A 13,989-nucleotide genomic window follows, 5' to 3' on the forward strand; every position below is an offset into this window, starting at 1 on the left:
AAAAAAAAAAAAAAAAAAAAAAAGAGGTAAAGCATTCATTAATATCAAGCAGGGCAGAAATTAACTGCATAAACTGAACTAATAGGACACTGAAGTAATCTTTTTCACTTTTTGCTTAAAACATTCCCAATCCTTTATTATGCTTTTCAAAGTCAAAAAAAAGTTGTAAATTATTAACAGCTTTTAACAATTAAGCATACTCCTATGAACAAAACTTGGAACTTGTTTCTCTCCACCTAATTTCTTCAGAATTTGGAAACTATTTGTGTGTGTGTGTGTGTATTCTTTTTTTGAGCCCTAGTCTCACTTTCTTGCCCAGGCTGGAGTGCACTGGCGTGATCTTGGCTCACAGCAATCCCTGCCTCCCAGGTTCAAGCAATACTCCTGCCTCAGCCTCCCGAGTAGCTGCGACCACAGGTGTGTACCACCATGCCCAGCTAATTTTTGTATTTTTATTACAGATGGAGTTTCACCATGTTGACCAGGCTGGTCTCAATCTCCTGACCTCAGGTGATCCATCTCGCCCAGTCTGTTTGTATGTATTCATTTTTTCTTTTTTTTTTTGAGGCGGAGTCTCGCTCTGTCGCCCAGGCTGGAGTGCAGTGGCAGGATCTCAGCTCACTGCAAGCTCTGCCTCCTGGGTTCACGCCGTTCTCCTGCCTCAGCCTCCCGAGTAGCTGGGACTACAGGCGCCCGCCACCTCGCCTGGCTAGTTTTTTCTTAGTAGAGACGGGGTTTCACCATGTTAGCCAGGATGGTCTCGATCTCCTGACCTCGTGATCCGCCCGTCTCGGCCTCCCAAAGTGCTGGGATTACAGGCTTGAGCCACCGCGCCCGGCCAACATGTCACTTTCTAACAGGACAAAAACCCCAAGTTATCTTGGAACCTCAAGAGAAGAGGATTTCACCCAACTCACAGGTATTTAATGGTACATATCCATGGCTGGGCTTGGGTTTAAAAAGGTATTATCTCAGATTCCTTCTATGGAAACGAAGTTCCATCCAAGCCCATTTAAAAGGCCTATAGAAAAAATTATGATTCTTGCTCCACTGCATACAAATAATTAAGCCAAGTATAATAAAGCAAACCAATCCTACCATAATTTGTCTTTTAATAAAATGGGAAGCTAAAAAAAAATTGTTTCAAAAACTATAGTACACCCAAATAATGTTTTCAATTTTTTCCTTTTTCCTAATTGGAAATCACTGAAACCTAAGCTGTGCTTTCCTCAAGCCCTGTAAACTGAAGACTAAACTTCAGAAGAAAACAGCAGCAACCTATTTATATGTATTGCTGTTGTATACTATTATGTTTCAGCAGGTGCTGCCTCTTAAGCCCCCAAAACAGAAAGTGCTATCAGGAACAAATCGACCTCTTCCACTCCAGCGCTGTGTTCCATGCCCCATGACGACAACCCTCTCTCAACAAGAAGCAGCCAGAAAAGATTACAATGCTCCATCTCCCTACGATTCTCGTGATTAATAAATAAATATACAAGTATGAAAAAAACATGAGCAAATTGACAGTGGGGATTGTGGCAGGCCAGGTCTCACTAACGCAGGCCTCTGTAACAAGTGTTTTAGTACTGTCTAAGTAGTTAAATATTAAAAGCCAAGGCCCCTATACAAAGGCTGGGATATAAGAAAAGCCCAAAGAGTTTAACTTAGGCCTTTCCTGGGTCTTATAACAAAATAATGAAGGTATTCCTAACAAGACTCACTTAGGGTTAAGCCAGTTTTATTGGGAAGAAAACTCCCCAAACCTCTGTAATTTAGCAGAAGGAAAAGTAAGGGTAATTACCCTGACACTTACACCCATTTAAATTAAGTAAATTTACTGAGGCTCCAGACAAAGGTCTTCAAGACTCAATCCTTAGTTATAGATTAAAAAAAGTTAATCACTTACATCTTTAGATAAATGAACACTTACATATAAACATATAGCTTAGAAAGCATATAAGCTCTGAAAAACTCTGTTAATTTTAAGTTGGTCTGCCAATAATTTCCAGGTCTTTTCCCTGCAATCGGTTGCAGAAATAAAAACTCTCTACCTGGTCAGTTAATGTGCATCTTGTTATTGGGTAATGAGAAATAGCAGCCCAAACCTCAGTTTGGTCTGGGAACTGCACCCCAGCCTGGGCGACAAGCGTGAAACTCCATCTCAAACAAACAAAAAGAAGTGCAGCACAGTTGGAAATCAGTTTGAAAGTCCCCAGTAGCGGCGGGACTCTGAGAGGTCAGGGGTGTGTGGCAGGGTCACCCACCTCCATCCATATGCTTCAGCGCCTTCTCAGCTTCATCTGGATTCTCAAACTCTACGTATGCATAGCCTTTGGACAGATGGGGATGCATCCTTTCCACGGGCATGTCAATCATTTTAATTTTCCCATAGGTGGAAAATATCTCCATGATGTGATCCTAGAGGGAAAGAAGGATCACTCGAATGCCCACCTACCAGTCAGTCATGTCAGACGCAGAGAGTTCACCACATCATGACTAAAACCTCAGCAGGGTAAAACATTCCATCTGACAAGTACCACTGTTGTTCTGGGATTAATCTCCTAGACACATGTATTTATGGCCCACTAAGAGGAACGAATCAGTGCTCTTACTCAAACCACGTGCCCCAGTCCCCAAAAGGCTACGTTCTAAGTTCACCTGCAGGCACAGGCCTGCTTGTCTACACCCCACTGCTCACTGGAGACATCCGTGATCCTCACCTTTGTCACATTCCTGGTGAGTCTCCCAATATGCACTTTGGTGGGCTTAGGAGATGGGCTCCGCCTTTTCCTCTCCTTTTCATCTCTTTTAGGTGGTTTGGATCTGATTGAGAAAACAGAACACCAGAGACAGTTTCTGTCAAGTCAAAACGTACTAGATTCCTTTCCAATGGGCTCTTATCTGCTTGTGTGACAGTTTTCACAAGGAAGACTTTCCTACTAGTTGCATTACTCCTGTCTCAGAAATCCTATTAACACAGAAAGACTCCTTCTGGGTCCCTTTTATAACCTCAATGGTAAACCTGTAGCCACCAGCTTGTAAACTTTAGATCCCAGACACAGGGCACTCACTTGGAGCGGGAGCGCCTCCTGTTGTCGTGTCTGCGCCGAGAAGGACTTGGAGAGCCGGAAGAGCTGCTGGAGCTGGAGCTGCGGGAGGTGCTGGAGCTTCCTGAGCGGCTGGATGCTGAGGAAGAGCTGGAGCCACTGCTTGAGCCAGTGCTGGTGCTGGAGCCTGAGCTGGATGTCGAGCTGGACCGAGATCTGAGGGCAAGATGAGGGGTCACAACCACCACACGCCAAGTCTCACAGTACAGACGCCTCCTCCAAGTCTGTTGCACTCCCTCCAGGAGAAGGCTGCTGTTTGGGTGTCTCCAGGCCTCGCTGCTTTCCCCAATGGGGAAAACATCACCCCCCAATCCCCCAGCAAGCCAGAGCCCTAGGTGTCACATTGTATGTGGGACAGGATAGAGGTGATGGGCGGCCTTCTACCCATACAGAAGCCTTTCCTGCTGGGAGGCAAAGGACTCTGGCAAAAGTCAGAACTGCCAACTCAGGCTGGGAAGGCAGCTGCTGGCTGAGGCTGACCCAGGCTTGATTGATTTTTTTCTTTTGAGACAGGGTCTGTCACCCAGGCTGGAGTGCAGTGGCATGATCTCCGCACACTGCGGCTTCAATCCCCTGGAATCAAGCCATCCTCCTGACTCAGCCTTCCGAGTAGCAGGGAGTACAGGCATGTACCACCACACCCGACCAATTTTATTTTCCTCAAACTCCTGGGCTCAAGCCATCCTCTTGCCTCAGCCCTCCCAAGTAGCTGGGACTACAGATGCATGCCACCACTCTCAGCTAATTTTAAAAATTACTTTTTGTAGAGACGAGCTCTTGTTTTGTTGCCCAGGCTGCTCTTGAACTCCAGGCCTCAAGCAATCCTCCTGCCTCAGCTTCCCAAAGGGCCGGGATTACAGGCAAGAGCCACTGCACCTGGCCAGTCTGCCATAAATTACGGTCTCTACTAACAATCAGAGGATGTGTTTTCTTTGTAAATAATCAAGAACACTGAGCCATCTGTGGGGAGTAGGGGTGTGGCTGTGGCACAGGTCCCCTCCAGACTCCAGGCCAGCCTGCCCCACCTGGTACTGCTGCTACCACTGGAAGCACTGCGCCTCTTTCGGGTTTTGTCCCTGCCGCGATCCTTCTCACTTGACTCCTTGGTGGCCCCTTTATCTTTTGAGCGATCCTTGGACTTCTCATCTGAACGGTCCTTGCGTTTGGTGGGTGAAGGAGCCCTGGATGGTGAGGAAGAGTGTGAGACTGCATGCTCCTCTGACCAAACCCAAACAGCACAACCCAAAAGAGGGGATCAGCAGGGCCACAGAGACCCCACGTGATCAGAGTAAAGTGGCCTGTGGCTCAGAACACTGACTGTAGAATGCAGAACATTCTCCACTTCCCCCTTTCTGCGGGTCCCTAGCAGTAAGCACCCCAAGTAGCACTAGAAAATCTTACAGAAGGATTACCTAGTGCTGGACTTTTATTATTTTCTTTGACTCCTAGCAAGCTCTTCTTTTCACTCCTGATAAATCCATTCTCCCCTTCTGAGGTGTTCAAAGCAGCAATGGCGGCCTCACTTATCTGAACTCTCACTTCTAACTTGATTCTGAGAAACGATCCCTAATCGATTGCAATTTACGCCAAAGAGCAGCCTAATAACAAGATAAAAGGGTTTAAAGAGTGAACGAATTGGCAAGGCAACAAGTCTACTTTGCAGTCAAAAGCTGAGCACACAAAAAGACAGCAAGGGAGCACAGTAAGCAATGAGTGTCCACACAGTCAGGAACACACAGGGACAGTCCCCATGTGCTCATGGAGAAGTCTCTACCCTGCACAGGAGGCAGAGGCACAACTGTCACCCCCACTTATCTTTTTCTTAAAAAAATGGAGGAGATGGTGGGGCCCATCACTGTTCTTTTACAAGCTGAACAATTCAGTTTTCACCCACAAGTTTGATGAGCCCCTGCAGTCCTTTCAAAACGCCACAGCACCACATTCATATGCACAACAGAGAAAAACCTAACTCAAGGGTGGTCTCCAGATAGGATTAGCTCTCCTGTTTTATTGCGGCAATTTGCCTTTAGGATACACGGATGTGACTGGAAGCAAAAATCATTTCAAAAGTGACTGGTACCAGCATTAAAACACTTAATACTCAAAAGCAAACAGATGAAACGTACCATATGAACATTTAAAAAGCAGAAGAATCATTTTAAAAAGCAGTAATTGCACTGTACTTTAATAGTATGCATATTGAGTGTAGGGGAAAATACATGCAAGTCTGTAATTTACTTTGAAAGAAAACCTAAGATTGATGGGTGCCTAGATACACCATCTAGCAAATATAGCAGAAATATAACTTACAGACTCTTAACCTCTGAGTTTTGTTTTGTTGTTTTTGAGATGGAGCCTTGCTCTGTCACCCAGGCTGGAGTGCAGTGGCACGATCTTGGCTCACTGCAACCTCCACCTCCTGGGTTCAAGCGTTTCTTCTGCGTCAGCCTCCTGAGTAGCTGGGACTACAGGTGCTTGCCACCAAGCCTGGCTAATTTTTGTATTTTTAGTAGAGATAGGGTTTCACCATACTGACCAGGCTGGTCTCCAACTCCTGACCTCATCATCCGCCAACCTTGGCCTCCCAAAGTGCTGAGATTACAGGCGTGAGCCACCGGACCTGGCCCTTAAGTGGTCTTTGTGTGGGTATTAACTGTATAATTCGACCTTCCTGTGTTTTAAAAATTTTTCAAAAATAAGATGGAGAAAAAAAGTAGGCATTGAAATTACATGAGAGACTGCCTGCCATGTAAGAGTTTAGCAAAATGCCTGGACTGCAGAATGTGCTCAAATAGCGGTTACTCATTACTCAAAAACAAATTACTAATTAGTTATGGGCCCTATTTTCCAGGGACCTCTGCCTTCAGTATTTCCAGTAAGGTTCTGCACAAGCTGCAGGAGTTGTTAAGTGAAGCTCTCAGGATGTGAGTCTCAGCTACTTCTGTCTCACCTTCTCCAAGAGCCAGTTGGTAAGGAGGACACAGCACACCAATGGGGTCCTGGTTTCCCTGGGCAGTACCTGCCAGGGGTGCTTCAAAATGCTGCTGAAAACGTGTTCTGACCCAAGAAAGAAAAGCACCTGGCTTTAAACAGTCAAATGAGCCAAGGAGGGCCGAACACCACCTCTGCTGCTCTTGTCCGGGGGTATCATGTTTTGCCTTAGAACAGTAAGGTTCTGCAGACACCCAACAGACAGTGCCTCGACACTGTTGGTGTCCTCGGACAGTCAGTGAGTATCATTCAGAGTCTGGAACCAGAGGGCCTGGGTTTGATTTGAGGTTTTACTGTGTAATTTCAGATAAGTCACTTATCCTTTCTCAAGTTTCTTATCAATATGGTGACAATTACAATTCCAACTTTATAGTTAACCCAGGGCATTAATGAAAGGCTCAATAAACGTTAGGAGCAAGATTTGTGTCTCCATGTCTGGAGGCGCCTCCCTCCCCCAGACATTTGTCTCCAAAGTCACAAGTAATTTCTGAACTCTCAGCAGGGTTCCTGCACCCACCCGCCTTAGGATCACCTGCAGCAGCACCGTCCAACAGAAACAGTGTGAGGAGCCACAAGCATCATCTGAAATTCCTTAGTAGCCACGTCACAAAAATGGGTGAAATTAGTTTTTAACATTTGACACATCCTTATCTTTCCAACATATAATCAACATAAAAATCTACTAATAAAAGTTTACTTTTTTTTCATCGTCTTCTAAAACTGGTATGTGTTTTAACATTTCAGTTTTGATGAGCTGTATTTCACATGCTTAGTAGCCACATGTGGCCAATGGCTCCTTTACTGGACAGCACAGACCTAGAGTGGAGGTCACAACCGCAGATTCCAGTCCCACCCCCCAGACCTAAAGATCTGCCCGAATGTACTTTGTGAAATCAAACACCACCAGTTATTCTTAAGCACTCCAAACACTAAGAACCACTGAGTAAGTGGACGCCTTGCTGGGTGCGGTCGAGTGCTAGAAAGCAAAAGTTGAGGTTCTCTGTTCACCCAAGTTCAGGTACCGGCTCAGGACCTCGGTTACCTCCCCCATCCTCCGGAAAGGTGCGCGTCCAACAGCCAGAGAGAGGAGAGAACAATTAGTTAAATCTCGAGGAGAGGGCGTTTCGGCATAAATCTTCAGAGCACCTTCCCCATTTAAGAGTACATTTCAGGCACAGTTCATGCGAAATCAAGACAAAAAGCCTACTCCACGTTTCTCCTCCATCAACCTTAACCTTCCCGTATCCACCCCTCTGGGATAACCCATCAAACTGAGCTCGGCCACCGTGCTCGGTCCATAGTGGGCCGTATCCCCACGGCCTAGCACCGAGAATTGCACACGGGAGTCCGGGAAACGTTCGCGGAGTACACGTTTGAATTAATGACTCCGAAGGATGGATCGGCCGACCTTCCACCGCATCCCACAAAGAAACTCCGCGCCCGCCGGCACCGGGCCGACACGCCGACCTCGCCGCTCCCCGTCCGCGTTCACTCACAACTCCCCCGTCCAGGCGCCGGGCCGCGAGCGCTTCCAGGGCAGCGCCTGGCGTTGGGGGCTTGGGTCTCCGGCCCGGCGGGAGGGCCCCAAGGACGGAGGCCGCGCTCCCCGCTGCTCCGAGTCCCGCGGGCCTGGCTGCGCCACCGCTGAGCGGACGAAGCAAAGGCGCCCTTCCGTCCGCGGCGGCCTCGATCACTTCCGGGCCACGGCCTCGACACCTCCCACTCCGCCCGCCCCGGGCCACACTCTTTCTTCTCGGAGCCCGCACCGCGCTGCCAGGCCACCGCCGCACTGCGGGGCTGAGGAGTGGACCGGCTTCACGATGCGTCGTGCCGGGCCTGACGGGCAGCCCCCGAAACACGGATGCGGTCGGATTCTGCCCCAACTTACATCTTCCCGCCGCCACCACCTCCTCCTGCTTTCCTCAGCCTCCGAGGCCGGCGCCGCTCTGACGTCAGAGTCAAGGAGCGGGAAGACGCCGCCGTCCGGCGCGCAGCGATGACGTAAACGCCTGGCCCAATGGGCGCCAGCGGGGAAGCCTTAGCGAGTCAAGGCAGTTTGTGGTAGCCGCGTTGGGGACGTTCAAGGTGTCTCCTCGCCGGTAAAGTCCCTGGGACTGACCGGACTGGCTGCACGCTTGCTGGAGCGAGCACATGGGTAGCCTGCTGAGCCTGGGAGGGCCGCGCGATAACCGAGGCTCGTCCTCCGGAGCGGAGGGCGGCCGTGCCCCGCCCCTTTCCTTGCGCGGGCGCCCTGGGCCCGCCCGGGCCGAGTCTGGCCCCAGTCGCCGGCGGTGGAGGCGGGGCTCCGGGCCCGGCTGTGCTGAGAGCCGCAGGGTGGTCGTACAGGAGGGGTGCGCAGCCTTTGCGGCCTTGCGTGGCGGGGCGTGGGGGCCTGCAGGGCGGAAGTAGCTCGGAGAGACGGGCTGGGGCAGGACTTGCGTTCCTGCGGTCAAAACCCACTGGTGGCGTTTGGGGTGCTCGCGTGGACGCGGCCTCCGCGCAGGCGGACCTCCACCGGGTGGGCGCTGCAGGCGGGCTGTGCGGGCAGGAAGAGCAACGAGCTTGAGGGTGGGAGATGGGGTGCAATGTGGGGCGTCTCCGGGGAGGTGACACTGCTGCTGAGACTAGAGTGGAAGGGCGCGCCCGGCGGGGGAACAGCAGGCGCCGAGGTTCGCTGGAAGCAGGGAAGGGAGGCCGGGGCACAGGCTCGGAGGCCCGCGCCAAATTCTCGGCGGCGGCGGCACGGAGCGTGTGAACGGCGCAGCGCCGAGACTTCATCCAACGGACGGTGCAGGGTCTGAGCAGGGAACACTGTCAACCAGGGTCCGACCCTGGGAGAGTCCAGAGGTGGGGCCTCTGGCAGGCACAGAGGAGGGGGTGACGCTGTAGGGGCCCAGGCAGGAGGATCCGCGTCAACGCCCCACACTGACACGGCGGGTTTTTTTTTTTTTTTTTTCTTGACAGAGTCTCGCACTGTTGCCCAGGCTGGAGTGCAGCGGTGCGATCTCTGCTCACTGCAACCTCGGCCTCCCGGGTTCAAGTGGTTCTCCTGCCTCGGCCTCCCGAGTAGCTGAGATTACAGGCGCACACTACTACACTCGGCTAATTTTTTGTATTTTTATTAGAGACTGGGTTTCACTATGTTGGCCAGACTGGTCGCGAACTTCTGATCTCGTGATCCGCTCCTAGGCTTTCAGGCTCGCTCCCAAAGTGCTCGCTCCTAGGTTCGCCTTGGCCTCCCCAAGTGCTGGGATTACTTTACAGGCGTGAACCACCGCCTCCGGCCGCGGGCGGGTTTTGTTCACTGCTGTGCCTGTCAGGCAGTCGTTGCCCTGTGATTATTTGTGGAGGGATTGACTGTGCGCTCAGCTTCAGACTTTGAACAGCTTCGTGGCAGCAAGGAAGGGAGAAGGAAACAGATCCACGCCGATCTTTGGGAGGAGACAACCAGCATGACTTGGAGACTTCAGATGTCAGAGCAAAGGACGGGGTGCAGCTCGGTGACCCGGAGTGGGTGGGCGGGTGAATCGACGTATAGTGGGAATGTGGTCTGCCGTCACTGCCCTCTTCTCTGTGTGGGAAGCCAGCTCTTGGTGACTTCCTGCCCGGGCCTACTCCCTATGGCCCTGTCCGAGGGTGTCAGGTGTGCCCTTGACCCTTCACCCTGGGCTAAGGGATGTCCGAGGAGTTGGGGACAAAGGCAGCTAGGAGGAGGAGCTACCTCCCGAGTCCACCGCACTAAGTCACCAGTGTGTTCCTGTGGGTGGAGGCTGGCAGGCCCATCATTCTGGTTTGGGTACCCCCGTTGGATTTGGGTTTGATGACATGTAAAGTAAGTTAGATTCTCTGCATTACTGTCACACCTGCTGTGCCCAGGCATGGAAGGTTAAGTGGAACAGAGGGGCCGCCCCCCTGCTGAAGGGGCCCCAGAGTCGGTGCTAGGGGAGAGGGCAGTGTCAGTGGTCCAGGCAGGCACAGGCGGAATTCTCTCAGGTGGCATTGGAGTCCAGTGGTCAGAGAGGTGCTGGAGGACCCCAAACCCAGAGCCCATGCCCAGGGCCCCACTGACACCTGGTGGGGAGGGGCAGCCTGGTGACCCCACGTGACATGGGTGGGGGTGACGCAGCACCAGCTGGGCTGACAGCCCCTCCCTCTGCTGATTTTTAATGCTCTGCAGTAGTTTCATTTGGCCTGCGAATAAGCTTTCACACATTTTATATTAAATCTACAAGTATGATTTATTCAGGCACTTATGCATTTAATCAAAATTGTTTCTAAATATTACTGATTTTTGTCATCAAATGTGCCATCAGCTGTTGAGCTTTGAGAATTGAGCATCCTGGCTTTTGCCATTTTGAGGATCAGCAGAAGCATTTCTGGAAGAAACATGAGAAAATAAAAGTCAGGAGCCTACCCCCACCCTGTCCTTCCAGGAGCTCAGCCCCAGAGCCAGGCTGCTAAGGCCATGGAGGCTGAGGGCAGTGGAGCTGGGGCTTCTGGAGCCTCAGGGGCCCTGGTTTGCTGGAGGGGGCAGGCAGGGCTTTGCGGACAGGGCATTACGCAGTGGCCAGAGCCCTGCAGTGCTGGGCACAGGCTTCTTGTGGGCTCTGGCCATGGCCCTGAGCTCCTCCCCTTGCCTTCCCAGAGCTGGGGGTCACCTGCTGAGCTGGGCACCGGCTTCTCTTGGGCTCTTTCCACGGCCCTGAGCTCCTCCCCTTGCCTTCCCAGAGCTGAGGGTCACCTGCTGACTGTTTGGGGTGGCTCTGTCTTTGAGAGCATGCCCTCATGAAGGCAGAATGTCCTCCCTGCCTCCATCCTCTGTTGCCTGGTGGCTTATGCAGTGCCTGCTCTTAGAGGCTGGTGGCCTGGGACACAGGGTTGGGGATGGGCTTGGTGGTGCTGCAGGTCACAGTGGGTCATGAAGGAGCTTTGCGGGGGGGGTGTTGCATTCTCTGGTAAAGCACAGCAAGGGAGCCCTTTTACCCACTAAAACCTGGCTCTGCACTGAGGCCATGTGCAGCCCAGTCAGGTGGACGAGGGGGTAATGACCTCGGGGGAGGCATCAGAGGAGGAGCCGTGCCTGCCGAGAGGCGGGTCACCACAGCCTGGCACCTGTCTGGAGAGGGTGGGGCTGGGGGAGGTGCTGGCCAGGTCCATTGGGGTGGCCAGGCTGAGTCTGAAAGGGCCTTGTGCTGGTGTGGGGTGAGCTTGGTCTGTTGGGAGAATATACAGTTCACTGAGGCCTCCCTGGCTCCGGGTTTGCATGTCTGAGGAGTGGGTATCATCAGGGCCTGCGGCCCCTCCAGTGGGCACGTCTGGACTCACTCAGGATCGGGAGCCTGTGCTCATCACAAGCTCAAAGCACTCCATTTCTGCTACAATGAGGTCAAGGATAGTGACCATGAGCTGCCTGGGACTGTGACTGAGGCACCTGGGGTACCTCTCAGGACCTGGGGGCTGAGCCCATGGCTAGATGAGCCTTGGTGATGCTGTGGTATTGCCTGGGCCAGGCGGACCCAGGGGCAGCTGCCGCTGGTCCATGTGGAGCTCCTTCAAGCCGAAGCATCCGACACCAGTGTCTGTGGGGTGTGGGCCCGGCCCCAGGAGCGGGGCCTGGGCAGCCCCGTGTGTTGAGGAAGGAAGGCAGGGCCCCCGCTCCCCGGGCCTGACCCCACTGCTTCAGCCCCCTCCTGCCTGCCTGCAGCCTGGCCTCGAGGGCCCATCAGGTGAGGAGGGGATCCCGCCTGCCCTACCCCATCCTACCTCCTGGAGGAGGCCTTGCCCCTTACAGGCAGCCTCCAGCTCTCCCACCCTGAGCCCCCTGTGTGGGATGACTAGAGCATGCCCAGCATGCTGGGGTTCCGGGGGGCATCTGGAGGGAGGGACATCTCAGTTCCCTGAGGGGTGAGCAGCCTAAGTGACTCCCGTGCTGGGCCATTTCCTGTATTCTGGGGCTCCCCTTGAGCTGCCTGTCTGCAGGGGCTCTGGCCATTAGTGCAGCCAGGCACCAGCCTCCATGCAGACCAGTCTGTGTGGGAGTGGGGGTCTCAGAGGGCCCAGCCGGCCTATGCCATGAGCACGGTGCTGGCCCGGAGGGGAGCTGAACAGCAGTTGGGTTGGTGCGTTACCTGGTGGGGCAGTAGACAGCAGCTGCCCTGGCTGGGGTTCAAGCCCCGGGCTGGCCTGGTGGAATCCCCTCTGTCACTCCTAGGTTCTGTTCTTGCAGGTGTCAGGCCTGGGGCCTTGAGACAGACCTGCTGTCTCCACCACAGCCACAGTGGGTGGGGTCTGGGTCCTCACGGAGGTGATCCTCCACCCCGACCCTTGTGCGCGGCAGTGGTGTTCCCTGGAGCTGGTGAGACCCCACCTCACTCAGGAAACCTCCCAGATGCCCCCAGGCAGAAGTAGCCATATTCCAGGGCCTGTGTCCATATGCCCCACAGTGCACCCTGGCTGGTTTGTTGTAGGAACTCAGAAAAGCAAAGCAAACAAGATGGTTCCCTGCTGGACACATTTTTATTGCAGATCTTTAGTCCAGGATTCCAGGGGTAGCCAAGGTCACCTGAGTCCTGGGGACTCTGGGCCTGGTCTCTGAAAGCAGCTAGCAAGACAGAGATGGGAAACCCAGCAAGATGGAGTGAGTCAAGGGCACAGGTGGGTCCAGGCGCAGCAGGGAGCTGCCTGGGGGTGACAGACACTGGACGGAGGCCACTGCACACACTCTACCCCACCCTGAACTTGAGCACTTCCTTTTTTTTTTTACCCACCCCCCCCCCGAGACGGAGTCTCACCCTGTCGCCCAGGTTGGAGTGCAGTGCAGTGGCCCGATCTCTACTCACTGCAAGCTCTGCCTCCCGGGTTCACGCCATTCTCCTGCCTCAGCCTCCCGAGTAGCTGGGACTGCAGGCGCCCGCCACCACTCCTGGCTAATTTCTTTGTATTTTTAGTACAGACGGGGTTTAAACATGTTAGCCAGGATGGTCTCGATCTTTTGACTTCATGATCTGCCTACCTCGGCCTCCCAAAGTGCTGGGATTACATAGGCATGAGCCACCATACCCGGCCAAGCACTTCCTTGAACACAGAGGTGACCATGAGGAGGGAGGCGTGAACCAGGATGATGGGGCAGCAGATGGAGCCTGTCTCCCTGGGATTTCAGGTGACCGGGCCCTGGACTGCCTCCTCCTGCCTACATGGCTGAGAAATAAACTTCTTTTTCAAATCACTGTGACCTGGGGTTTTCTGATACCCTCAGCAAGCCCATTCCTGTGGCGTGGTGTGGGTCCCCTGACCTGTGGCCTGGGCTGCCTGTATCCAGCCTCCCCCTCTGCTTCGCTGTAAACCTGTGATGGCAGTGGAGGGGCTTGGCCTGGGCGTGCCACACTGCGAGGTCTTCCCCTCTCTGCGTTCTGGGTGTGGTTTCAGTTGAGCCACCCCGCTGGACTGGGCCAGGCTGGAGTCCAGAAGGTGCAGGCTCTTTCACATACCTGGCTCGTGGCCCATGGGCCGTCTGCTCATGGGAGCCCTGTGCCAGGCTACACAGGGCAGTGAAGTCAGAATCTCGTCTCCCAGGTCTAAGGTGAACTGGGAGGAGGGCAGGAGTCGGCTCTGTCAGATGCCACAGTTGTTCGGGAACAGTGTCCGTAGAGAATATGTGCCCCCACCCCACCCACCCTGTGGTCTAGGTGGAGCGTGGATGGGCTGGTGGCTCCTAGCCCTGGGCCCATGGCTGTTTCCCCCTGCCCTCCCATGGGCTGGGAACTGCCACAACTCAGACAAAAATCAGCCGGGGCGGGGCTTCAGTCCCAGGCTCCTTAGGGTGTCCCTGGTGACCTAGCTCCAGCACTGAGTTTCCAGAGGCCTTGAGGGTGCCCCTGGGATGCCAGATGGG

The 13,989-nt window shown here is 53.5% G+C and overlaps 1 protein-coding gene across 1 annotated transcript in view; it reads right to left on the minus strand.

Annotated features, from left to right (window-relative positions):
- Positions 1-8,309, minus strand: part of RNPS1 (RNA binding protein with serine rich domain 1) — a 15,301-nt gene extending 6,992 nt beyond the window's left edge. Inside the window, exons 1-5 of the mRNA XM_017858298.1 lie at positions 7,987-8,309; positions 4,133-4,288; positions 3,072-3,263; positions 2,721-2,823; positions 2,265-2,418 (exon numbers count right to left, since the gene is read on the minus strand). Coding sequence (XP_017713787.1) covers positions 2,265-2,418; positions 2,721-2,823; positions 3,072-3,263; positions 4,133-4,288; positions 7,987-7,988 — 607 coding nt within the window. The 5' untranslated portion in view covers positions 7,989-8,309. The remainder of the gene's footprint in view (positions 1-2,264; positions 2,419-2,720; positions 2,824-3,071; positions 3,264-4,132; positions 4,289-7,986) is intronic.
- Between the last annotated feature and the right edge of the window lie 5,680 nt (positions 8,310-13,989).

This window comes from Rhinopithecus bieti, unplaced genomic scaffold, assembly GCF_001698545.2.
Source record: "Rhinopithecus bieti isolate Rb0 unplaced genomic scaffold, ASM169854v2 scaffold_47707, whole genome shotgun sequence".
NCBI lineage: Eukaryota > Metazoa > Chordata > Mammalia > Primates > Cercopithecidae > Rhinopithecus > Rhinopithecus bieti.